This window comes from Myxocyprinus asiaticus, chromosome 49 (assembly GCF_019703515.2).
Source record: "Myxocyprinus asiaticus isolate MX2 ecotype Aquarium Trade chromosome 49, UBuf_Myxa_2, whole genome shotgun sequence".
NCBI lineage: Eukaryota > Metazoa > Chordata > Actinopteri > Cypriniformes > Catostomidae > Myxocyprinus > Myxocyprinus asiaticus.
In genome coordinates, this window is record NC_059392.1 from 13,596,898 (window position 1) to 13,624,510 (window position 27,613).

At 38.3% G+C, this 27,613-nt stretch overlaps 1 protein-coding gene across 1 annotated transcript in view; it reads left to right on the top strand.

Moving 5' to 3' along the window:
• Positions 1 to 3,717: 3,717 nt before the first annotated feature.
• LOC127438541 (kinesin-like protein KIF14) overlaps positions 3,718 to 27,613 on the top strand; it is a 33,621-nt gene continuing 9,725 nt past the window's right edge. Inside the window, exons 1-21 of the mRNA XM_051694184.1 lie at positions 3,718 to 4,918; positions 11,150 to 11,404; positions 11,594 to 11,681; positions 11,803 to 11,901; positions 11,997 to 12,049; positions 13,473 to 13,503; positions 13,609 to 13,716; positions 13,914 to 14,030; positions 15,262 to 15,380; positions 15,491 to 15,663; positions 16,031 to 16,178; positions 18,187 to 18,250; positions 18,376 to 18,560; positions 18,726 to 18,828; positions 18,962 to 19,116; positions 19,947 to 20,094; positions 21,135 to 21,287; positions 22,921 to 23,053; positions 23,170 to 23,263; positions 25,390 to 25,531; positions 25,849 to 25,952. Coding sequence (XP_051550144.1) covers positions 4,068 to 4,918; positions 11,150 to 11,404; positions 11,594 to 11,681; positions 11,803 to 11,901; positions 11,997 to 12,049; positions 13,473 to 13,503; positions 13,609 to 13,716; positions 13,914 to 14,030; positions 15,262 to 15,380; positions 15,491 to 15,663; positions 16,031 to 16,178; positions 18,187 to 18,250; positions 18,376 to 18,560; positions 18,726 to 18,828; positions 18,962 to 19,116; positions 19,947 to 20,094; positions 21,135 to 21,287; positions 22,921 to 23,053; positions 23,170 to 23,263; positions 25,390 to 25,531; positions 25,849 to 25,952 — 3,323 coding nt within the window. The 5' untranslated portion in view covers positions 3,718 to 4,067. The remainder of the gene's footprint in view (positions 4,919 to 11,149; positions 11,405 to 11,593; positions 11,682 to 11,802; positions 11,902 to 11,996; positions 12,050 to 13,472; positions 13,504 to 13,608; positions 13,717 to 13,913; positions 14,031 to 15,261; positions 15,381 to 15,490; positions 15,664 to 16,030; positions 16,179 to 18,186; positions 18,251 to 18,375; positions 18,561 to 18,725; positions 18,829 to 18,961; positions 19,117 to 19,946; positions 20,095 to 21,134; positions 21,288 to 22,920; positions 23,054 to 23,169; positions 23,264 to 25,389; positions 25,532 to 25,848; positions 25,953 to 27,613) is intronic.

Sequence of the window (27,613 nt, forward strand, 5' to 3'; positions counted from 1 at the left end):
GCAAGTGATTGGTGGCCAGAAATTTGAAGCTCCAAAAATCACATAAAGGCAGTATAAAAGTAATCCATACGACTTCATTGGTTTAATCCATATCTTCAGAAGCGACTTGATTGGTGTGGCTGTCAATCAATATTTAAATTCCTTTTTTTACTCTATATCTCTACTTTCACATTTGAAAGTCACATGTGATGCTTGTTTAGTTTCACTTTCACATCTGAAAGTGAAAGTTGAGATTTGGAGTAAAAAGGGACTTTAATATTGATCTGTTTCTCACCCACACCTATCATATCGCTTCTAAAGACATAGATTTTACTACTGGAGTCAAATGGATTTCTTTTATACTGCCTTTAAGTGATTTGTTTTGTGCTTCAAAGTTCTGGCCACCATTCAATTGCAATTTATGGACCTACAGAGCTGAGATATTTTTCTAAAAATCTTCATTTGTATTCTGAAAAAGAAAGAAAGCCATGTTTCTGGAATGGCAAGAGGGTGAGTAAATACATACACACACACACACACACACACACAATATTATATATAGCAAATAATGTTAACATTTAGTTTACATATACTGTAACTTAAATTGCACAATTAAATTATAGAGTATATAAATAAAGAAAATGGCAGAGTACTTACAGATTGCTGCTTGTGTTATTACACTTAATCCCTAATTTAAATTTTAACCCTCCCCTCCTAAATTTCATTGATGCAAAATCATCAATGACTTTGTCATGTCTGCCCAGCAATCACACGGTTGATACTTATTTTCTCAAGACCACTGAGGCGATGCTGTGTCACGGTGTACCTGTACTGTTGATCATGGTTATCTTATGTTTGTTCAGAATGTAAGAATGCATTATGAACATCTATAATCCTAAGTCTTTACGGCTGAGTAGCCTATCAGGAACAACTCGGGGCACCTTTCTCCCATCGCGATCTTGTGAGCGAGGGGCGGAGCACCATAATTCGGGGCACCTTTATCTCATCACGAGCTTGTGAGCTCTACAGGTGCATCTCAATAAATTAGAATGTCGTGGAAAAGTTCATTTATTTCAGTAATTCAACTCAAATTGTGAAACTCGTGTATTAAATAAATTCAGTGCACACAGACTGAGGTAGTTGAAGTCTTTGGTTCTTTTAATTGTGATGATTTTGGCTCACATTTAACAAAAACCCACCAATTCACTCTTTCAACAAATCAGAATACATCATAAGACCAATAAAAAAAAAAACATTTTTAGTGAATTGTTGGCCTTCTGGAAAGTATGTTCATTTACTGTATATGTACTCAATACTTGGTAGGGGCTCCTTTTGCTTTAATTACTGCCTCAATTCGGCGTGGCATGGAGGTGATCAGTTTGTGGCACTGCTGAGGTGGTATGGAAGCCCAGGTTTCTTTGACAGTGGCCTTCAGCTCATCTGCATTTTTTGGTCTCTTGTTTCTCATTTTCCTCTTGACAATACCCCATAGATTCTCTATGGGGTTCAGGTCTGGTGAGTTTGCTGGCCAGTCAAGCACACCAACACCATGGTCATTTAACCAACTTTTGGTGCTTTTGGCAGTGTGGGCAGGTGCCAAATCCTGCTGGAAAATGAAATCAGCATCTTTAAAAAGCTGGTCAGCAGAAGGAAGCATGAAGTGCTCCAAAATGTCTTGGTAAACGGGTGCAGTGACTTTGGTTTTCAAAAAACACAATGGACCAACACCAGCAGATGACATTGCACCCCAAATCATCACAGACTGTGGAAACTTAACACTGGACTTCAAGCAACTTGGGTTATGAGCTTCTCCACCCTTCCTCCAGACTCTAGGAGCTTGGTTTCCAAATGAAATACAAAACCTGCTCTCATCTGAAAAGAGGACTTTGGACCACTGGGCAACAGTCCAGTTCTTCTTCTCCTTAGCCCAGGTTAAGACGCCTCTGACGTTGTCTGTGGTTCAGGAGTGGCTTAACAAGAGGAATACGACAACTGTGGCCAAATTCCTTGACACGTCTGTGTGTGGTGGCTTTTGATGCCTTGACCCCAGCCTCAGTCCATTCTTTGTGAAGTTCACCCAAATTCTTGAATCGATTTTGCTTGACAATCCTCATAAGGCTGCGGTTCTCTCGGTTGGTTGTGCATCTTTTTCTTCCACACTTTTTCCTTCCACTCAACTTTCTGTTAACATGCTTGGATACAGCACTCTGTGAACAGCCAGCTTCTTTGGCAATGAATGTTTGTGGCTTACCCTCCTTGTGAAGGGTGTCAATGATTGTCTTCTGGACAACTGTCAGATCAGCAGTCTTCCCAATGATTGTGTAGCCTAGTGAACCAAACTGAGAGACCATTTTGAAGGCTCAGGAAACCTTTGCAGGTGTTTTGAGTTGATTAGCTGATTGGCATGTCACCATATTCTAATTTGTTGAGATAGTGAATTGGTGGGTTTTTGTTAAATGTGAGCCAAAATCATCACAATTAAAAGAACCAAAGACTTAAACTACTTCAGTCTGTGTGCATTGAATTTATTTAATACACGAGTTTCACAATTTGAGTTGAATTACTGAAATAAATGAACTTTTCCACGACATTCTAATTTATTGAGATGCACCTGTATATGGGGGCTGCCGAGCTGGTATCCTATCGTGACATCCAGTAGATAGTTGCCACCCTAGGCGCCAGCCTATATCGCCTATGCCAGGATCCGCTACTGTTTGGAACCTGTTGATTGGTGTTGTATGGACCTACAGAGCTGAGATATTTCTATAATATCTTTGCTTGTGTTCAGCAGAAGAAAGTCAAACACATATGGGTTGGCATAAAGGGGAGCAAATAATAAGAGAACTGTAATTTTTGGGAAAATTTTTATTTTTTATTTTTGGGGGTTTTAAATGGATGATTTTTACATTTGGATGTGTGGCAGAGCTCATTTCATGACCACCAGTGAGAAAAGCAGATATTTAAATAGATATTTTCTAGAGAATAATTTTTCCTCTGGGATTTGGTCAAAGAGGGTCTTCAAAAGGTTCTACTTCTCAGTATCAATAATTTCTTCATTTCTGCTTTTGTCTAAGGTAGAAGACATACTAAGCTTTCTTCAGAAGGTATAATGTCGGCTTATGTGTGTTTGGATCATAATTCAAAGTTCCAAGAAATTTGAAATTTCCAAAAGTGTCCTACTTTTTGCCCAAAACTAAAACTAAACTAAAACTGAAATGAATCCAAGATCATTTTTTATTTTTATTTTATTTTAGTTTTATCAAATAATTATTTCAGTTTTTATTTACATTAATGGAAAATGGCTTCAGTTAGTTTTTATTTTAGTTTTCGTTAACTATAATAACACTTGTGTAAAGTCTAAGGCAAAAATGCACTCCTACCACTCTATTTGGTCAATTTCAATTCATTTGTTGCATCTGTATTGGGCATTAACAACAAAAATGTTAACCAATACTGTTGATTTATAACCTCTTAATTGTTTCCCTATGGCTGTTTTTTTTTAATTTATTATTATTTTTTTTTTTTGCATTGTTCCTTTTCTTTTATTTCTTTAAGTAAGCAACTTCTGTAAGCTGCAGATAAAAAAAAAATGAGACTTTGGATTCCTTCTCCAGTTTCACTCTGATAACTTAAATAGACACTGCCATCTGCTGTTAGTTCTGTGTTACTGCATGAGCTACTATGCTGTTACGTCATTCAAACTTGACCAATCACAGCGCGGCGTCTGTTTTTGAATTAAAGCGGCAGTATGGCGGTGCGCATACAGTGAGTTGTTGTTTTTATTTACAATTTGAGCTCGTTGCATTTGAATTAGGATGCCGTGTACAATCTGTACTTTTTCAGCGTTGAAACCGAAGCAAATGGACTGAATAGGCGTCTTCATTGATACGATACGAGTGTTAACTACAGGATTTTAGTACACACAAGTTGGTTGTAGTTATGTTTACATAAATACGTTTTTTTTTTAAAGGCTTCAAATCTGGTCTCCTCTGAGATTGTAATACAATCGTGACATTATGGACTAAACATCTTATGGCTCGATATTGAAACAATTTTATGACAAATCTAGTTTTTGGACTATTTAAATTATGGATGGGGAGATCACATCATCTTTCAATAAAACCAAAGAAATAAACAGGACTTATGTCATCTCTGCACTCACAAAATGTGGAGAAAACACATTCAAGACACCTTCCTCTGGTGGCAGACTGACTCTTCAGAGAAAACCCAGCTGTAGGGCTACTTTAAACCACAATGAAGAAACCATACAGGAGAACACAGAGAACCAAAGCACAGAGAAACGCCTGACCCTCCAGCGCAGGACCAGAACAGGGTCCATGAACAGAACCAAAATCCTGTCTGAACCCAATCCATCACCATCTGTCTCCACTGGGGTCAAGAGTTCAACAAAGGAGATCCACAAAACCGTCAACACACCTGGAAAAACATCATGCGGTGCTCTGAAATCAGGTTCTGAGAAGGTAGATGCAACCCATGATGGAGGTAAAACAGTATCAACACCTACAAGAAGGACCCAGTTTGAGAAATTAAGTGTCAAGAGAGATGTCTTTGAGAGGTTAGCTGGCAAGGATGTATCAAGACCTGTGTCTACAAAGCAGATAGGTGCTGGAAGACACAAGCCACCACAGGGGAACACAGAAACTGAGAGGTCAACATGTGGAGCAGAAAGTGAGAAGGTGCAGACTCGTGGTTTAAATAGGCACATGACACCTACATCACATTTCGCACAGGTGAGGAGACCTGCAACCCTAATGAGCTCCACACATCATGGGGGAATTAGTATTTCTAGACCCACTGCAGGACAAACTCATGTTCTTGTTGAAGCTACAAGCAGAACACGTGCCGTGGAACCTCAAGAACTGAAGATGGAGAATAGTGCTGTCACTGTTGCAGTTCGAGTTAGACCTTTCAGTTCGAGGTGAGGGATGTGTCTTTATTCCATGCTTGTTGTTAAGTAGCTTTAGTAGGCCTAATTTATCCGTGGGTCATTCCTGTTATGCAGTATGTAAATACGTTTTAAACAAAATTTGGTTATTATTATACCGATTTCTGTAATTTCTTCAAACAGGGCGGATTTTTTTTTAGAGTTTGACAAACCAGCTAACTACAAAACATCACAAAATTCACAAAATATTTATATTTAAAACATTACGTTTAGAGAAAGGCACAAATGAAGAAATGCTTGCAATATTTCGTAATAAATTGCACGTTTTTTATTTTAAAGTTAGTACATGGCAGCTGGACACATGGCAAAAATGGCAACATCTGCTGAAACCATAAAAAAAAAGGAAATTATTTAAAATCAAGTGTATCTGTTTGAGGAACACCCACTACATCACACGCCCACTCCAAGTAACGCCCCCCCTTGGATCACAAAGCGATTCTATTGGCTGAAAGAACGTTTAAAATCCTATGCAATCGCTGTATGACTCATGTTGTCTTAACTATGTAAATATGGCAAAAGAATAACTTTAAATTGGGTTGCATACTACTCACCTTTCAGCTATAGACACCTTTTCTGATGCTAATTTGTCCAAATTTTAAGGCTTTAAATACAACAAAGAAATCAACTAAAAATATATATCTGGAACAACTGGTATTTTTATTTACTTTTTACATTTTTCACCTCTCATGAGTTTGCATCCCTGATATCATTTCACTTATTATTTATTTATTTATTTTTAATTTTTATCCCCTTTTCTCCCAATTTGGAATGCCCAATTCCCACTACTTAGTAGGTCCTCGTGGTGACGTGGTTACACACCTTAATCCAGGTGGTGGAGGACAAATCTCAGTTGCCTCCGCGTCTGAGACCATCAATCCGCGCATCTTATGACGTGGCTTGTTGAGCGCGTTACCGCAGAGACGTAGTGCATGTGGAGGCCCACGCTATTCTCCGCGGCATCCACGCACAACTCACCACGTGCCCCACCGAGAGTGAGAACCACTAATCGTGACCACGAGGAGGTTACCCCATGTGACTCTACCCTCCCTAGCAACCGGGCCAATTTGGTTGCATAGGAGACCTGGCTGGAGTCACTCAGCACACCCTGGATTCAAACTCCAACTCCAGGGGTGGTAGTCAGCGTCAATACTCGCTGAGCCCCCTCACTTATCATATTATTAAACAAAAAAATAAAACTGGTGTAATTGAAAAAGTTTCTGTTCTGTTTTCTCCAGTTAGCACACAAGCTATCCAGTTAGCCTTTTAGCTTAGCATCTTCTTTTCATTTTCATCACGTTTCTCCTCGCTGTCGCCACCCAATGATACGGCAGTTTGATTGGATTCAATAGAACTGGCTGGAACGTTAAAATTTGTAAACTTTGATGTTAGGTTTAGGGGTAGGGATAGGTGTAAGCAGGCTTGGGGAGTAACAGAATTCATGTAACGGGATTACGTGTTTAAAATACAAAATGTTAGTAACAGTTTTCCACTACATTTACAATTTAAATTGTTGGTAATCAGAATGCAGTTACATTCAAAACCTATTTAGATAAAAAGTATAATAGATTACTTTGCATTTTTTTGTCATTTTGTTTCTTTTAATATTTAGTCTATTAAGTCGGAAAACATTTATGCGTATATGCGATCCGAGGAACGTTTTAACAGCGGTAAAACACTTTCTTATAATGTGTTACATTCATACGAGCAGTTAGAGGGCACTTTTACACAGTTATGAGTGAATAGGTGGATATGATGTCACTGAGGAAAAAGATATGGTTGTGTACACTCTGTGGGGTTTTGAAGTTTGGAGCAGCAGAATAGTTAACCTTGTATAAACTGTCATGTGAACATTTAGCTTTATGCTAAGCTAAAATGCTATTTTTGGCCCTTTTACATGCACATGTTTTTAATCAAGAAAATCCATGTTCAATCATACATATTGTTTTTCTTCAGGCCTTTGATTAAAATGAATTTTTAATATAAGTGTATTTTGTCTTACTGTACTGGCAGATGTTTTTTCTGACTTGTTATTAACTTGTTTATAGTCAAAATAAGTGACAAAATGCCAGTGCTGAAGAAATAATCCAAAGTATTCAGATTACATTACTGATCTTGAGTAATCTAACAGAATACATCACCAATTAGATTTAACAGCATGTATTCATAAACATACTTTGTGTTTATGTAGAGTTGCTACGGGACTCCAAATAAACACAACAAACACAGTCTATGAATGTGACATCCAATGGTTGCAAGACTTCAGCATTTTACCAGTTACTTGAAGGGGGCATGCCTTGTAGTGGCCGTAGTAGTCTAGCAGGACGCAGAGTCGCAGACAGACCCTTCTCTTTAAAATTCTACCCTATTTTCACCTAATTGTGATGTTGTGATAACATGTTGTGAGTTTAATAATTTATCTAGTAAATATATTAAGACACATGATGGGGACATGACAATATACAGCACACACGTACTATATATATATATATATATATATATATATATATATATATATATATATATATATATATATTTACATACATACACACTGGTGGTCAAATGTTTGGAATAATGTACAGATTTTGCTCTTATGGAAGAAATTGGTACTTTTATTCACCAAAGTGGCATTCAACTGATCACAATGTATAGTCAGGACATTAATAACCCAGGACATTCTTTGCCCACTTTAACCTTTTCTTTTTGTTTTTCTGTTTCAAAAGTGGCTTTTTCTTTGCAATTCTTCCCATAAGACCCGCACCCCTGAGTCTTCTCTTTACTGTTGTACATGAAACTGGTGTTGAGCGGGTAGAATTCAATGAAGCTGTCAGCTGAGGACATGTGAGGTGTCTATTTCTCAAACCAGAGACTTTGATGTACTTATCCTCTTGTTTAGTTGTACATCTGGCCTTCCACATCTCTTTCTGTCCTTGTTAGAGCCAGTTGTCCTTTGTTTTTGAAGACTGTACTGTACACTTTTGTATGAAATCTTCAGTTATTTGGCAATTTCAAGCATTGTATAGCCTTCATTCCTCAAAACAATGATTGACTGATGAGTTTCTAGAGAAAGCAGTTTCTTTTTTGCCATTTTTGACCTAATATTGACCTTAAGACATGCCAGTCTATTGCATACTGTGGCAACTCAAAAACAAACACAAAGACGCTTCATTTAGCGAACCAAATAGCTTTCAACTGTGTTTGATAAAATGCCAAGTGATTTTCTAGTACCAAATTAGCAATTTAGCATGATTCCTCAAGGATAAGGTGTTGGAGTGATGGCTGTTGGAAATGGGGCCTGTGTAGATTTGATCAAAAATGACTTTTTTCAAATAGTGATGGTGCTGTTTTTTTGTTTTTTTACATCAGTAATGTTCTGACAATACTTTATGGTCAGTTGAATGCCACTTTGGTGAATTAAAGTACCAATTTCTTTCTGAAACAGCAAAATCTGTACATTATTCCAAACTTTTGGCTGCCAGTGTATATACCGTTCAGCCACAACATTAATACCACCTGCCTAATATTGTGTAGGTCCCCCTCGTGCCACCAAAACAGCGCCAACCCGCATCTCAGAACAGCATTCTGAGATTCTGTTCTTCTCACCACAATTGTACAGAGCAGTTATCTGAGTTACCGTAGACTTTGTCAGTTGAAACCAGTCTGGTCATTCTCTGTTGACCTCTCTCATCAACAAGGCGTTTCCCTCCACAGAACTGCCACTCACTGGATGTTTTTTGTTTTTGGCACCATTCTGAGTAAATTCTAGAGACTGTTGTGCATGAAAATCCCAGGAGATCAGCAATTACAGAAATACTCAAACCAGCCCATCTGGCACCAACAATCATCCATGCGATTATTTAATCAGCCAATCGTGTGGCAGCAGTGCAGTGCATAAAATCATACAGATAAGGGTCAGGAGATTCAGTTAATGTTCACATCAACCATCAGAATGGGAAAAAAATGTGATCACAGTGGTTTTGACCGTGGCATGATTGTTGGTGCCAGATGGGCTGGTTTGAGTATTTCTGTAACTGCTGATCTCCTGGGATTTTCAAAATAGACAAATAATAGGCTTAATTTTCTATATGCAATATATAATTTCTTACTGTTTTTTTTCTTTTTTTTCTTTTACTTTTACTATTCCCATTGTTTTCACTGATGATTGTCATTACTGTAACAGTCATTTACTGTATTACAGTACAAATAGATGCTGTTGGACAATCATTTTGTAATTTTAAAATCAATGAAAATAATAGGCAGTGCCAATGGAATACTACTACGATGTATAAATCACGGACTAAAAACAGTTCAAGGAACGAAAACGAATTAAATGTTTAACAGGACGTAACCGAAAACCAGTACAGTGATTTTCAATTGTTCCAGAGTGAAAACTTTATTTTTAAATGCTGGTAACCGGTTATAACCGGTTAATTTTGTTCCGATAATTTTTTCATGAAACTAAAGGCCAAAGGGTTTATCACAGTAAATTTTTGGAACTACACCACTTCATGTTGCCCAAATAAATTACAAATGTGCTTTGATCCTGAGGGAAATTGCTGCATCACACATTTCTTTGCCAAACTGCCTGTTGTGTTTGTTGCATTCTCTGAATGAAGACCTTTTTAACAACTATGTATAATTACTACATACATTATACATGCATGGTTAATCCAGATACAAGGAAAATGTTATTAGAGGTAAAAAGTAAATTTCTCAGTTGTTTCCAAGTCTTCGCTGAATTAATGTTAGATATGATACATTAATTCAGATTTGATGCTGCTGGTTTTTGACTGAGAAGCAGATCTTTAAATAAATTTATACTTAACTGTTTATTAACTGCTTGTTATGATTTCTATGCCAATCAATCCACCACACAGGAAAAAAATTAATTGCTTATTTTCGCTTATTTCGGTGAGGCAAGTGGCTCATTTTGCGCTCGTCTCTCTTGTGAGATCTGGCAATTGGTATTTCACCCACCCATTAGCGCAGAGTACTGTCATTTTTAAAAAGAACGTTATTTGTATTTCTTTTTTTTTTTTTTTTTTATGTATTTTTTTTGGATTTCTCCCAATTTGGAATGCCCAAATCCCAGCTGCCTCCACGTCTGAGACCGTCAACCACGGAGGCTTCACGCCATCCACCGCGGCAACCACGCACAACTCACCATGCGCCCCACCGAGAGCGAACCACATTATAGTGACCACGAGGAGGTTACCCCATGTGACTCTACCCTCCCTTGCAACCGGGCCAATTTGGTTGCTTAGGAGTACCTGGCTGGAGTCACTCAGCATGCCCTGGGATTCAAACTAGTGACTCCAGGGGTGGTAGTCAGCATCTTTACCACTGAGCTACCCAGGCCCCCTTAAAAAGAACCGGTACCGGTAACCTTTTGGAAAGGAGGCTGTGGAACTTCTTTTTATTTTTATTTATTTATTTATTTATTTATTTATTTATTTATTTCCCCCTTTTTCACCCAATTTGGAATGCCCAATTCCCAGTGCGCTTTTTAAGTCCTTGTGGTCACGTAGTGATTTGCCTCAATCCGGGTGGCGGAGGATGAATCCCAGTTGCCTCCGCGTATGAGACCATCAACCCGTGCATCTTATCACGTGGCTTATTGAGTGCATTGCCACGGAGACATAGCGCGTGTGGAGGCTTCACGCCATCCACCGCGGCATCTGCGCTCAACTCGCCACGCGCCCCACCGAGAACGAACCACATTATAGTGACCATGAGGAGGTTACCCCATGTGACTCTACCCTCCCTAGCAACCGGGCCAATTTGGTTGCTTAGGAGACCTGGCTGGAGTCACTCAGCACACCCTGGGATTCAAAATAGCAAACTCCAGGGGTGGTAGCCAGCGTATTTTACCACTGAGCTACCCAGGCCCCCGGCTGCGGAACTTCTTAACCGGAACGAAAAAATACAGATTTGCTTAGAACAAACCGAAATTAAAAACATTTTGTTTTAAGTCCCTGGTATAAATACTTAACATTTAAATAATACAGCATTATTCAGACTATCTTTTTTTGCATTGTGGTAATGAGAGCTGGGGAGTAAAATTTGCTTAATAGGATTAATTTTCCATTTGCAAAATAAATGTCTTATTGGTTTCTTTTGATTTTGGAGTAAAATAGGACCAGAATATTTTCTTGACAGGTTTAATGAGAATCCCCCCCAAAATATCTTTGCTCTTTGTGTCCACAGGGAGAAAAATGAGAAAGCCCGTCTGGTGATCTTCATGGACAACCATGAAACTCTAGTGCAACATCCAGACACTAAACAAAACTACAAGTTTACCTTTGACTTCTCATTTTGCTCTATTGATGAATCGCAAGCAAGTTTTGCCAGTCAGCAGATGGTTTATGAAAAACTGGCTCGACCTTTGCTTGAAAGGGCATTTGAAGGATTTAACACATGCCTGTTTGCCTATGGACAAACGGGTTCTGGAAAGTCCTACACGTAAGTGATGCAGATGCTTCTGTTCAAAACTGGGTTATTCATGTCAAGCTTGTCCATGTTATAAAAAAAAAAAAAAAAACTACCCAACTTCTTTTTAAAACAACACCACTTTAGACAATTTTTTGATTAAACGTTGTATTTTGCATGTTTAAATCAATAATAATAAGTATTGTTCTGTGTTTTTTCTAGTATGATGGGTTTTGGTGAAGAGGCTGGCGTAATTCCCAGGTTCTGCGAGGAACTTTTCTGCAGATTGTCTAGAACTGAGACCAAAGAGGTAACTGTCCCAAACCCTGATTATTCCATTGCAGTTTTGTTTTAAGTTAAACTATTTGTGAATGAAATAAAAGCATAGCCTGTTCAACTTTAATAAATGAGAGTTTTTATGAACATTAAAGGTCTCTTGTCATCTGGAGATGAGCTATTTTGAGGTGTACAACGAGAAAATCCATGATTTGCTAGTGGCAAAGGACGAACAGAATCAAAAGAAAATGCCTGTAAGTACATAAACCACATTAAATGCTAAATGTTTGCAGTTTCTTAATTTTCCCTATTGATATATCGGTCCTTTTCATTTCCATTTTTTTTTTAGCTCCGTGTCAGAGAACATCCTGTCTTTGGACCTTATGTTGCAGACCTGTCCACGTAAGTAAACATTTAATCAGACACCAGGGTTGGGACGGTCATGTAATAATCTTAACATATAAGAGAATTTTGGAATTGTAATTTTCAGGCCTGGAAAAGTCTTTGAAATTTAAATGGAGAATAGAATTGTTTTTAATTTTGAGGAGCAGATTTTACTTGCTAATAACTTTTTCTTAAAGAGATAGTTCACCCAAAAATTCTCTCATCATTTCTCACCCTCTTGCCATCCCAGATGTGTATGACTTTCCTTCTTCTGCGGAACACAAATGAAGATTTTTAGAAGAGTATCTCAGCTCTGAAGGTCCATACAATGCAAGTGAATGGTGACCAGAACTTTGAAGGTCCAAAAAGCACATAAAGGCAGCATAAAAGTAATCCATAAGACTCCATTGGATTAATATATGTTTTCTGAAGCGATCCAATTGTTTTTTCGGGGGGAACAGACCAAAATATAACTACTTTTTTACTGTACATCTTCCCATTACAGTATCTTGGCACGATCATGATTTCAAGCTTGATTACACTTCCTAGTGCTTGACGCAGGCACAGAGCGCTAGATGGCGCTAGGAAGTTTAATCGAGTTTGAAATCATGATTGCAGGAGACTGCAGATATCAAGATTTATAGTGAAAAATTAGTTATATTTTGGTCTGTTCTCACCCGAAACCCACTGGATCGCTTCAGAAGACCTGGATTAAACCACTGGAGTTTTATGGATTACTTTTATGCTGCCTTTATCTGCTTTTTGGAGCGACAAATGTAATATGTAGGACGTTTCTTAATAGCTTAATATTACAGCATATGGGTTCATTTTAATAGCCGTTTTGTCTGAACGATTATACTGTTTTATGGTTATTTCTCATCCACACTGACATGACAACAGTTTTGAATGTGGTAGAATGTAAGTAATACATTGGCTGGTTTATTGAATGACTTAATTGCTATTGAAAATGTTCCGTGTGTGTGTGTGTGTGTGTGTGTGTGTGTGTGTGTGTGTGTGTGTGTGTGTGTGTATACAGTGATCGTGATGGGAGAAAGGTGCCTCTGGTTGTTTCTAGCAGGGTACTTAGCCTTATAGGCTCCATATGGTTAGGATTAGGGTGGGGTAAGGGCATCTGCTGCCTCCAGGAGCAAACTGAGGCCCCTTTTTACAACAGGCATACAGTGATAGGGAGACAATTGGTTCTCTGATGCCCTCGTTGCACGTGCATGATGTGTAAATCGTCTGCCAAAACTGCAGCACCCATTGCCAAAAATGTGTTCCCGCACCTATGTGAGAGAATTTAATTTTTGGAAGAACTTTTCCTTTAAGGGAAACAATGTTGTCTTCTTTCAGGGGTCCAAAGGCGAGGGAGCCCTGAAACACCCATAACCCTAGTTACATGTGTGAATATACAGTAACAAACCCTTATTCTCTTTTGCAGGAACGTGGTCACCTCCTATGCAGATATTCAGGTATTGTGGCTTTGTGTCCATTCACTGTATTTAGAAATTAATTGCCGCCTTTCGTTCTTGTTTATGGAAATACATGCTTTGTTTTACTCTCCCTCATCTTCACAGATTTGGCTTGAACTCGGTAATAAACAGAGAGCCACAGCTGCCACCGGCATGAACGATAAAAGCTCCAGATCCCATTCTGTTTTTACTCTGGTCATGACGCAAACTAAAGTATGACTACATCTCATTCAATCATGCATGAAGTTAGATTTTACTCTTACTTGAACAAACAATTTAATGACTTTTGTGTGTTGGAATGGTTATTGTATTGTTATCAAGCTTTCGACAAAAATGTGTCCATGCTATCCTGCATTCTGAGCTATGCATTTGACGGTTAAATTCATATGATGGTGTTTGCACATGCACAGACAGAGTTTGTGGAGGAAGAGGAACATGATCACTGCATCACCAGCCGTATAAACCTGGTGGATTTGGCAGGAAGTGAGCGCTGTACCTCAGCCCAGACCAGTGGAGACCGCCTCAGGGTAATCCACCATCCAGTAACATGGTGTATTCAATTTCATGAATACTTACAGAGCATTCTGCTGGTCTATAGGTGTTAAACATGGATGTTAACATTCAATTAACATAAAGTATTTTCAAAAATCTGCTAAAGACACAAATGTAACTAGAAGGACAATTTATACTGTTGTGGACTATTGATAAAAACAATACAGCTCAAGTATTGCATTTTGGATAAGAAATGAATACATAATATATTAAGTACAATTATATTAAAGGGATAGTTCACCCAAAAATGCAAATTCTCTCATCATTTACCAGTGTTTCCCACAGGAATTTGTGAGACTGTGGTGGGTGGACCTTGGACCCTCTAGGGGGGTCTGGGGGGTCTGGGTGGCATGCTCCCCTGGAAGAAAATTTTGTTCATTTTAAAGTTAAATTCATCAATCTGGTGCACTTTGAGAGCAAAATTAAGAGGCTAGATCTATGAAGAACTTTGTGCTCTTGTAAACAATTCTGTGCTCTACAGTAGTAGTAATTTAATCATAAACACATTGGTTGTATAGATATGAATGGTGATAACACGGCAAAAAAAGCAACGGCGCAAACACAACTTTAGAGATCTTTTATGTTATTTTGAGAAGTGTAAAATTATTTTTGGATCATTATGAAACTCTGGCGGGACAAATTAGAGTGTGAAACACTGATTTACTCACCCTCATGCCATCCCAGTTGTGTATGACTTACTTTCTTCTGCAGAACACAAAGAAAGATTTTTAAAAGAATATCTCAGCTCTGAAGGTCCATTCAATGCAAGTGAATGGTGACCAGATCTTTGAAGCTCCAAAAATCACATAAAGGCAGCATAAATGTAATCCATAATACTCCAGTGGTTTAATCCATGTCTTCAGAAGCGATATGATAGGTGTGGGTGACAAACAGATCAATATTTAAGTCCTTTTTTACCACTTTTACATTTTCACATTTTGAAAGTGAAAATGGAGATTTATGGTAAAAAAATGACTTAGATATTGATCTGTTTGAGAATTCTGACTGGCCAGATATAATATAATTTGGCCAACCAGTGGTGTGAGTTTGGGGTGGGACTGTCTGTTTGTTCGACCAATGGCAGACAGAGGTAGCGTTCGGGAATCCTGTTGGAAAGCAGTTGTTTTTAAAGTTCCATTTGCTGAAGCTTGTGGCGCAGATATGACAACTATATATTTTTCTATAGTGTGTATTCATTTTTTTCAGGAAGGAGCAAGCATCAACAAGTCTCTGCTCACGCTGGGAAAGGTGATCTCTTCACTTTCAGAACAATCTCAGAGCAGAAAGAAGGTCTTCACTCCTTATAGGGAGTCGGTGCTTACATGGTGAGAAGTTTTGCTTCTAAATGTGCAAGTAAAATATGGTTGAACCTACAAGATTTCTTCCTAACAAAATGTTGTGTGACAGAATTCCTTCATTCTCCTCCTGTGTTCAGGTTATTAAAGGAAAGCCTTGGTGGGAACTCCAAGACGGCCATGATTGCCACACTGAGCCCTGCGGTCAGTAACATGGACGAGAGTCTGAGTACTTTGCGTTACGCCCAGCAGGCCCGTATGATCATTAACATAGCCAAAGTCAATGAGGACACCAACGCCAAACTGATCCGAGGTCAGACCTGCCATTTCCCTTGCATTAAACATTTACATTTATTTACTGTGTTTAAATTTATGTTGCATCAGCTGTCATAACCATCCACACTACTGCACAGGGCTGGTACTAGGATGCAATCTTTGGTGGGGGACTTGTATATTTGGGGGTAAATCTAGGAGGCTGTGTCTCCCACCAGCACCCCCTTAGACACAGCCATGCTGCTGCACCACACCTCCTCCTCCCCTGGAGGGCAGTAAATTCACAACAATTGTGGCTGGCCTTTGTGTTTTGTAAAACCACTGATAACAATTAAAATCAGTTTGTTGTAGTTGAATTGTAAGGATTGTGTATGACATAATGTGTTGTGTTTTTCGATTCTGTTCAGAGTTGAAAGCAGAGGTGGAGAAACTCCGTGCAGCTCAGATGAGCTCTCAAGGCATCGAACCAGAGAAAATGAGACTGTTTCAGCAAGAGATCGCATCCCTTAAGACTACACTCTGCCAACAGCAGTGGGAAATGGCTGAGGCTCACAGGCGAGTAGACATAAGCTACAAAACTAGGCTTTTGGCTCACAATATTCAATAATAAAAAATAAAAAAAATATATATATAAATATATATATATTAATGTTACTATATAAATGTATATATTTTTTATGTATTTTAAATATTTACATTTTTATTTTATTTGTAGTTAGTTCATTTTAGTATTATAGTACTATTCTATACTTGTATTTTTTTAATATTTATTTTAATTATATTTAAAAAAACATTAATATACACTGGCAGCCAAAAGTTTGGAATACTGTACAGATTTTGCTCTTATGGAAAGAATTTGGTACTTTTTTTCACCAAAGTGGCATTCAACTGATCACATGTATAGTCAGGATAATAATAATGTGAAAAATTACTATTACAATTTGAAAAATTGTTCAGAACTTCTTAAACTACTTCAAAGAGTTCTCATCAAAAAATCCTCCACGTGCAGCAATGACAGCTTTGCAGATCCTTGGCATTCTAGTTGTCAGTTTGTCCAGATACTCAGGTGACATTTCACGCCACGCTTCCTGTAGCACTTGCCATAGATGTGACTGTCTTGTTGGGCACTTCTCATGCACCTTATAGTCTAGCAGATCCCACAAATGCTCAATGGGATTAAGAGCCATAACACTCTTTTCCAATTATCTGTTGTCCAATGTCTGTTTCTTTGCCCACTCTAACCTTTTCATTTTGTTTTTCTGTTTCAAAAGTGGCTTTTTCTTTGCAATTCTTCCCATAAGGCCTGCACCCCTGAGTCTTCTCTTTACTGTTGTACATGAAACTGGTGTTGAGCGGGTAGAATTCAATGAAGCTGTCAGCTGAGGACATGTGAGGTGTCTATTTCTCAAACTAGAGACTCTGATGTACTTATCCTCTTGTTTAGTTGTACATCTGGCCTTCCACATCTCTTTCTGTCCTTGTTAGAGCCAGTTGTCCTTTGTTTTTGAAGACTGTAGTGTACACCTTTGTATGAAATCTTCAGTTATTTGGCAATTTCAAGCATTGTATAGCCTTCATTCCTCAAAACAATGATTGACTGATGAGTTTCTTGAGAAAGCTTTTTCTTTTTTTGCCATTTTTGACCTAATATTGAGCTTAAGACATGCCAGTCTATTGCATACTATGGCAACTCAAAAACAAACGCTTCATTTAGCGAACCAAATAGCTTTCAACTGTGTTTGATAAAATGCCAAGTGATTTTCTAGTACCAAATTAGCAATTTAGCACGATTACTCAAGGATAAGGTGTTGGAGTGATGACTGCTGGAAATGGGGCCTGTCTAGATTTGATAAAAAATGACTTTTTTCAAATAGTGATGGTGCTGTTTTTTTTACATCAGTAATGTCCTGACTATACTTTGTGATCAGCTGAATGCCACTTTGGTGTATTCAATTACCAATTTCCTTCGAAACAGCAAAATCTGTACATTATTCCAAACCTTTGGCCAGCAGTTTATATATTTATTTAAAATATATTTATATATTTATTGATATATGTATTTTCTAACATTTCATTTCTTTTTTCCATTAAAGCTGAAGTATGCAACTTTTTCCAGTGTTAAAAACTTTCTTCTATCCCAGCTTAATATGCAGAGACAACTATAAGTATTCATAGGTTAATTTTCTCGAAAACTATAAACACTGTGTCTCTGTGGCACTATGAAAATTCCTGTTTGTTTAGAGTGACCTGCTTAACCCGCCCCAACAATGTTTGACTATCGGACTGTTTGAACAACTGCAGACAAGGGGTGTTTTTGGAAAGCTGTTTTGAAAACATGATTTATTTTTGCAATTCTGTTCGGTGGGTCTAGTGTCACAGAAAGTACATCTTTTAGCTTTAATGAAAGTAAAAAGTGATGAACTATCCCTTTTAACACAGCTCATTTGTATGCAAAAATATGAGCAAACAAAATATTTGCAGCAATGCTTGCCACAAGGGTTTGCCAGAAGATTAAATTTTTTTTAATTGGGGGACAATATATTTTTTTTATATATATTTGTAGAACTTGGAAGGAAAAATTGGAAGAAGCAGAAAGAAGAAAACGTGAGGAAACCAAAGAGTTGCAGGTAACAAACAGGCCGACATTTGCAGAAATCAACAACTGATGGATCGATTAGCTTTTTCACATTTCATGGCCATCTTTTTTTTTCTCTCTCTCTTCTCTTATCCTCTGTTTATGTACCTCGTTCAGCGCGCTGGCATCACCTTTAAGGTGGATAATCGGCTGCCTAACCTTGTGAACCTGAATGAGGATCCGCAGCTGTCAGAGATGCTGCTGTACATGATTAAAGAGGGCGACACCAAGGTCGGCAAGCTCAAATCTGCGTCGTCCCACGACATCCAGCTGTCTGGAGCTCTTATTGCAGATGAACACTGGTAAGACGATCCGTGTCCACAGACTAGTACCCATCCATTTTTCCAATTCAATAAATTACAGAAATATGTGGCTGCTGCTATTTTGAATGTGCCTTAAACAAAAATGAAAAAAAAAAAAAACTGTTTACCTTTTCTAATTTTCCGTTTTGACTTTCATTTTTTTAGTGTCATCTCCAATGTAAAAGGTACCATCAGCATTAAACCAATGCCAAACGCCAAGACCTTTCTTAATGGAAATCTTGTGTCTGAGTGCACCGTTCTCCACCACGTAAGTGAGGAATCACCCATGATGCGCCATATGTTTTCAGTCTAGTCACTACTCGTTTTTGTTCCACTGGCTGCCATAATGCCATCACAAATCATAATAGATGTTTATTTATTTACTAATTACTTTATTTAAGGGAGACCGTGTGATTCTTGGAGGAGATCATTATTTTCGTTTTAACCACCCCGCTGAGGTTCAAAGCGGGAAACGTGCGTCTTGTTGGAACGGTGGAGACGGTCAAAAGGACTTTGAGTTTGCCAAAAACGAGCTGCTGTCTGCCCAGAGAGCTCAGTGAGTACACACCCAAGAGTTACTACTCCTCCAGGAGCTCATATTTTATTGGGGTTGACAGAATTCGCCTAGAATGCAACAAAAAAGAAGCAGCCCTGACTTTACTTAAAGGAACATTTCACCCAAAAACTTTTATTCTCATCATTTACTCGCCCTCATGCCATCCCAGATGTGTATGACTTTCTTCTGAACACAAAGATTTTTAGAAGAATATTTCAGCTCTGTAGGTCCATATAATGCAAGTGAATGGTGGGCAAAACTTGGAAGCTCCAAAAAGCACATAAAACAGCATAAAAGTAATTCATAATACTCCAGTGGTTTAATCTATGTCTTCAGAAGTGATATGATAGTGTGGGTGAGAAACAGATCAATATTTAAGTCCTTTGTTACTATAAATTCTACTCCCCCACCCCCCCAGTAAGTTGTGATATACACGAAGAATATGAATCACCAAAAACAAAAGAAGGAGAAGAAAGTAAAAGTGAAAGTGGAGATTTACAGTAAAAAAAGACTTAAATATTGATCTGGTTCTCACCCACACCTATCCTATAGCTTCTGAAGATTTGGATTAAACCACTGGAGTCATATGGATTACTTTTATGCTGCCTTTATGTGCTTTTTGGACCTTCAAAGTTCTGGCCACCGTTCACTTGCGTTGTATGGACCTAAAGAGCTGAAATATTCTTCTAAAAATCTTTGTTTGTGCTCAGCAGGAGAAAGAAAGTCATAGACATCTAGTATAGCATGAGGGTGAGTAAATGGTGAGAGAATTTTCATTTTTGGGTGAACTATTCCTTTAATAGTTCTTCATCAGTTATTCTTCTGTGTAGACTCGAAGCAGAAATTGAGGAGGCACGATTGAAGGCCAAAGAGGAGATGATGCAGGGAATTCAGGTGGCAAAAGAGATGGCACAGAAAGAGTTGAACGAGCAGAAAATTCAATACGAGAACAAGATCAAAGATCTGGAGAGAGAGCTGGTAAGACAATTCTGTTAGGATGTATGGCAATGTATTGGATGTCTAACTGTTTTCTTGTGTGCGAAGGAGGTAGAGACCAATTAAAGAAACGTCCTCTGAATAAGCTCTATCGAAAACATTTGTGGAATAATGTTAATTACTACTAAAAATACTTTCGACTCATCCCTTGCTTATTTAAAAAATAACTGTAGGGTACTGTAAGGCACTTAAAACAGAAGTGAATGGGGCAAGTCTATAAATGCTAAAATACACTCTGTTTCAAAAGCTTAGATACAAGATGTAAACATTATACATGTTAACATGATTTTAGTGTAATAGATGCTTACCATTTCTGTGTAAAGTTGTATCCAGTATAAAATGTAGTTGTCGTGACGACATAATGCTGGAAAACCCTGTAATCTGCTAAACACTGTAACGCTGGTATATCCCTGATTTTATCATCACTTCCATTGTAAGTGTCTCACTAAACACTGAATGTTTTTTATTTTTTTAATAAAAAATCAAAAAATAATTCTCCCCAAAGCTCTAAGTCCTCGTGGTGGCGTAGTGACTCGCCTCAATCCAGGTGGCGGAGGACGAATCTCAGTTGCCTCCGCGTCTGAGACCATCAATCTGTGCATCTTATCATGTGGCTTGTTGAGCGCGTTACCGCAGAGACATAGTGCATGTGGAGTCTTCACGCTATTCTCCGCGGCATCCACGCACAACTCGCCACGCATCACCCACCGAGAGCGAGAACCACATTATAGCGACCACGAGGAGGTTAACCCAACGTGACTCTACCCTCCCAAGCAACCGGGCCAATTTGGTTGCTTAGGAGACCTAGCTGGAGTCACTCAGCACACCCTGGATTCGAACTCGCGACTCCAGGGGTGGTAGTCATCGTCTTTACTCGCTGAGCTACCCAGGCCTCCCACTTTTTTCTTTTCTTTTTTTTTTTTTTTAAATAAATGAGGGACAAGTCAATATTATTTTTTGTGGTAATCGACAATATGGAACATTAATTTGTTTGAACACTTGATTTGGCCATTGTTTCTCAGGAGGAGGAGAGTGAAAGGAAAAGAAAACAGGAGTTGGATAAACTGAGGGTCGTCAGCCAGATAGAGCAACTGCAGACAGCAAAGACTATACTGGAACAGGAAGTGAACACCCATAAGAAACGCCTGCAGATGGAGGCCCATTTTACTAGACAGGTGCAATGTCATTTGAAAACATGATCTCAATATTCTCCCTATTTACTTAATTGTTAAATGTCCCTGGTTTTGTTGTGTGTGTTATTGATCATTTACGGCAGGGCTATTTAACTTCATTGACAAGTGGGCCAGATGGAAAACATCTTCGGGGCACGTGGGCCAAGCCAGGATATTTTGTTATCGAAAAGCTTCTATCTACAGATATTGTGTTATAGCAGGCCTATAATATTTCTTCACTAAATGAATAAAGCATCTGTGTTTTATCGCTTTATTCTTTTTTTATTATCATTAGAAATATTTTCACCTAGCAGGAAATTATGGGGAAAAAAATACAGGTAACTTGAGACAAAAAAAAAAGTGCTTTCAAAATTGGTCCATTACAGAAAGAGTAAATCAGACTGAAACTAAAAACTGTCGACATTTCAAATTTATTGACCGAATTAATGAACAGAAATATTCTGTTGCTCTGAACTTACACTTGTCAGTCATCCATGATTTTACGTCTTTAATCTTCCTCTTCCGTTAAAATGATGGATAATGATTATTTGTAGCGCAACCTCTAAAAGCATCTAAAAACGTGGCGCACATGCATGAGACACTGTAAAAACATCAAGGCAGGGTGACGTCTGTTTGGCGCAAGTTTGCATAGGAAAACAATTGAAAAACAGAGTGAACCGACAGACACAAAACACGTTAGATGTAAACAGCTGCCTAGACAACTGACAACCTTACGTGGGCCACTGAAAATTTCAAATGGGCCAGATTGTATGGGGGGGGGGGATTTTCTCCCCTTTTCTCTCCAATTTGGAATGCCCAATTCCCAATACGCTCTAAGTCCTCGTGGTGGCGGAGTGACTCACCTCAAACCTGGCGGAGGATGAATCTCAGTTGCCTCCGCGTCTGAGACCATCAGTCCTCGCATCTTATCACATGGCTTGTTGAGCGTGTTACCGCGGAGACCTAGTGCGTGTGGAGGCTTCACTCTATTCTCCGCGGCATCCACGCACAACTCGCCACGCGCCCCACCGAAAGTGACAACCACATTATAGCGACCATGAGGAGGTTAACCCAACGTGACTCTACCCACCCTAGCAACCGGGCCAATTGGTTGCTTAGGAAGCCTGACTGGAGTCACTCAGCACACCCTGGATTCGAACCCGCGACTCCAGGGGTGGTAGTCAGCGTCTTTACTTGCTGAGCTACACAGGCCCCAGATTTATGGTATTCTTAAGAGAAAAAAGGTTTGTTTGCCTCAGGAATGACTTTTCTGCTTGCAGGTTTACCAAGGCTATGATCTACTTTTCAGGATCCAATCAAACCCTGATGAATAAAATCAAACCCCACCCACTCTGAATTATTCAGCATTATGTAATTTTAGTGCATTGCATATGTTTCATTTTGCCTTAAAACTTGTTTTTCTCCTTTTGAGGGTCCGAAGTTTCAGGCATGTATGTTCACTCAGCAAAATTACAAGTTTTCTTTTTTTTTCTTTCTTTTTTTCTTTTTTTTTGACATTCACATTTTGATGCCCAAGCTTGATTTGCATATGTTCTTGTTTTTCATTAAGCTGATCACATCTTTTCTACTAACAACTTTTAATTAATGAATTTTTGCATGTCTTTGTGTCTTGTAGGCCTTGACTGATCATGATATCAGGCATGCTAAAATTGTAGAAGCCCTTGAGGCAGAGAAAAGAAAGATTGCAGAAGATCTTGCTCAGATTGAGAAGAAACGTGCTCTCAGGGGAAACCAGACCCCTAAAACAGGTACATCTGTACATTTATAACAAACAAACAAAAATTGTTTTGTGTTTTAAAAAATTTCTGTGTTTTAAGAGTGTTATTGATCTTTTTAATCTGTTTTTGCTTTACAACGTTGGCAGCCTATCCACAGTGGAACGCCATGAAGCTGTCTTTGATGATCGAAGAAGCAAACAAAATCAGTGCCAAATTCAGGAAACACACAGTATTCAACAGGTACATTTTAGGGGCTGTTCAGACTAGAGATTGATAACTAAGGTGGTGAAAAGTGCAGATAACCGAGTATAGTTTTTACAGATCGATTTATAGAATGTAAAAAAAAAGTCTTTCCTTACCATGATGGGCAAAGACATAGAGGCTACAAGAGTCCAAAATGGATTTTTTTTTTTACAATTCCCAGATGCAGTTTGTTCAAACAAAATTCCAATAATAACCAGAAGAAATTAAGATTTTTTGCATAATGCGGGACTTTTAATTATAAACAATTCCGAAACACACTGGGACTCTTATTTTGAAATTATGGAGACTTGGCTCTGTTACAATGCTCTATGGTTAAGTTAACCAAATTAAGCTTTTTATAGCCTATATATTCACCAGATGAAAGGTTTTTTATATTTCACCAGGAATAATGTTTATTATACAGATTTAGATCCCCAGGAGGTGTCAGAGATTGTTTTATTACACCTAATCAAGCTGTTTTAACTGTAGAAACCTCGAGCGCCGGAACACAGAAAAACACGGAGGAATAAAAAAATCTGTCTGCAGTTACAGGCATTGATTATTGGCGATAACCGATATTTCGTAACAGCAACTGTCGGCACTGATTAATTGGTAAAACCAATATATCGGTCTACCAATAGTTCAGACAAAACTTGTTCTTGCACTAAAAAAACACTACATGCAGGGGCCTGGGTAGCTCAGTGGTAAAAATGCTGTCTACCGCACCTGGAGTTCGCTAGTTCGAATCCAGGGTGTGCTGAGTGACTCCAGCCAGGTCTCCTAAGCAACCAAATTGGCCCGGTTGCTAGGGAGGGTAGAGTCAAATGGGGTAACCTCCTCGTGGTCGCTATAATGTGGTTTGTTCTCGGTGGGGTGTGTGGTGAGTTGAGCGTTGATGCTGCGGAGAATATCGTGAAGCCTCCACTCAGCTGGGATTCGTCCTCCGCCACCGGGACTGAGGCAAATCACTGCGTGACCACGAGGACTTAAAAAGCACATTGGGAATTGGGCATTACAAATTGGGAGAAAAAGGGGAAAAAATCCCCCCCCCCCCAAAAAAAATGCTAGATGCAATGCAACGGAAAGAAAAAACACAGGTGTCTCGAGATGTTTTTGAAAAAACGTTTCTTTTTAACTTGACTGCGTCTAAAAAACACTGAAAATGGCGAGATGCAGCACAACGGTCACAGATGGCTGTCTAATGCATTTTTACTTGGAAAAACAATTAAAAAACAGTGCAGATAAACGTAAAAGTAAAAAAAAAAAAAATACAGATTTCTAGATTCAGTTCCGATTCACAAGCTCTCGATTCCGATCTCGATTCATATGGAAAACACCTGAAAGAAATTCTCTCCCAGCTAATGCGGCTAATTATACAGGAGACCTTCTAACTAGAAACAATGTTAAAATATTAATTTTACTAATTATATTTAATTAGTTTTTCATCATTTTGGCTACATTTGAGCTTTTTAACGTTGAACAAATCAATGTATTTAATAAATATGAAATTTTATTGCATATTATATTTTGTTACATGTTTAGGGTTTAATTGCATAATTTATACTATTTACAAGTATTTACATTGATTAGTTAAATGTGCTAAAACCTGTACTGTCTCTTTAAGGAAAACCGGCATTTCTGTAAAGAGCTTCTGAAATTGAGCACATTCGAGAGAGACTCGAATGGCTTTATCTTATCTGCTACTTACCTGATAAGTATTAAATGTTTTTTTTGTTGTCTTTGATCAACAACTGATTGTAAAGAACAGAAAGGGTATTAAAAGAGACATTATTCATTGATAAATCCGTTTTGTGGATCTCATCTGTGGACACACATTATACGGAACAACTTTTACCCTCAATACGCAGTGAAAGGATCTCGCTGCTGAATAGTCCACCACTATACTACACAATTACTAGTGAGTGAAATCTAAACATTTACCAGCCAGTTGACAAATAAATACATTTTTAGTCGGATAGCACAAAATTTGTTTGCAAATGCGAGTGATTTCCTCTTATTGTAGTGGTAAGATCGATCTTGGGATTTTATAATCGATATCGAGATTGTTCAAATGAAGATCGCGATGCATTGGAAAATCTATATTTTTACCTATCCCCATTCAGACATGAGGTGACCGATAAAGAGAACTGCGGTGGAGATGTTGAGCTGCAAGTCCAAGTTCAGAACACCAAACTGGGGATTTCCACATTCTGGAGTCTGGAGAAGTTCCAGAACAACTTGGCTGCCATGAGGGAACTCGAGCAGGTTAAAGATATTCACCCACTTGACCATAAACCATAAAGAGCTTCAGAAACAAAGTGAACCCTACACCGTGTCCTAACCAGACACCACGCGCTATATGAATCTGAGAAAAAATGCTGCAACCCTATCTCATCGCTAAATACATTACGTTTTAGTGTGAAACATGGTCATTTGCATGTAATGATAGATGAGGCCATTTGAAGCCTGTTTATTTCCCTGTAGTTATCCAATAAAATCAGGAAGCGTGTAGTGTTGGCATTCGTTCTTATTATCGTAAAAGAATCTGAGGCTAAATCAAGTTCGATGTTTATTGGCTGCAGGGGGAGAGCACCTCTAAAGATGATGACGTGTTTTACGACCCTAATGATGAGTGGGAACCAGACCTATCCGCATCCTCTTCAACCTCCTCGTTCTCTTGTAGAAGGTATTTGAATTTATTAGTCTTCTCCTGCTTTCATTGCCCATGATGGTGCTTTGCAGTTGTCTGTACTTTGAAATGTACAGTGAGGTCCAAAAGTCTGATTTAAAATCGAATTGAAACCTGGACATAAACAGTTTTATGATTTCGAAAAAGTTTGAGCGAACAGTATGACACAAAATTAAGAAAAAACATTCTGCTCTATTTATGGGTCACTAATCGTATCAGCAAATTTGCGACATTGACCGTATTAACTCCTTTGTACAAAAGGATTTTCCTTGATTGCCATGCCAGTTTGAGTACATGCTGTCAGTAAAGCAAAAGGTTTGCAAACCAAACTCTGAAGGTCAAAAAAGTTTTTGGCTTCAACTTTTCATTCAATTTTTTATGCTGATAATTTAATTAGTAATTAATTGTATTTTTATTAAATAAGAAAAATGCTAAATAGAAGCGTTTCATTCTTTTGGACCCTACTGAATATTTCTATTGCTTCCTAATTGAAAAAAGAATGAACAGCGGTGTGTTTTGTGCCTAGAAATTATAACACAAGTTCTGTTTTTCTACCCCTTGTAAACCAAGCTCTATGGAAAAATCCAGAAAGAAGCACATTCTTTCTTTTTATCCTCCACCATTTTTTTTTTCCATTTGCTTTTCCATTTTTTTTCTGTTTTGCCATTTTCATTGCCCACATGGGCATGTGAATGAAGCCAAATTCAATACTGGCAATTTGTCAGACCAAACTGTACCAGTCGTCAAAACCGCTTCTCCAGCACTATGAAGTCTTGTTCTTACAGCTGGTAACTTTCATATTACATTCGCTCACTTTTCCTCTTTGTGCCTTCCTTTCCTCTTTGTCATTGTGTACATCAGTCCTCGCTTTGAATAACTCTAGAGGGGGGTGGTATAAGGGACTCAATTCAACCTTTCAAATGCCATTTTCCACAATAAACTGTTTGTGACACATATGGCATAACTGTCTGTTGTAGAAGCATCAAATGGCGTATGTCTGGTAATAGTGCTTAAAGGTATATCCTGGAATCAATACAAGCTTAATCAACAACATGTGTGGCATAATGTTGATTACCACCAAAAATGTTTTTGACTCATTCGTCCTTTAAAAAAGAAGCAAAAATGTAAGTTACAGTGAGGCACTTGCAGTGGAAGTGAATGGGGCCAATTTTTGGAGGGTTTAAAGGCAGAAATGTGACGCTTATAATTTTATAAAAGCACTTACATTAATTCTTTTGTTAAAACTCTTGAATAATTTGAGTTGTAAAGTTTTTTAAATCGTAATTTTTACAGTCTTTTTTGGGTTTGTTGACATTACATTGTCATGACGACAAAGTTGCAAAATTGGCTATAAATTTATACAGAAACGGTTAGTAAGTGATTTTATCACACTAAAACATTGTTAACACACATTATGTTTATGTCTTTTCACTATACTTTTAAAGCAATTAATATTTTAACATTTACGGACTGGCCCCATTCACTTCTATTTTAAGTGTATCACTATAACCCAGATTTTTGCTTTTTTTAAAGAAAAGGAGAGACAAGTCAAAATAAATTTTTGTGGTAATCCATTTTATGCCACAAATGCTGTCGACTCTACCACCCCTGGCGTCGCAAGTTTGAATCCAGGGCGTGCTGAGTGACTCCAGCCAGGT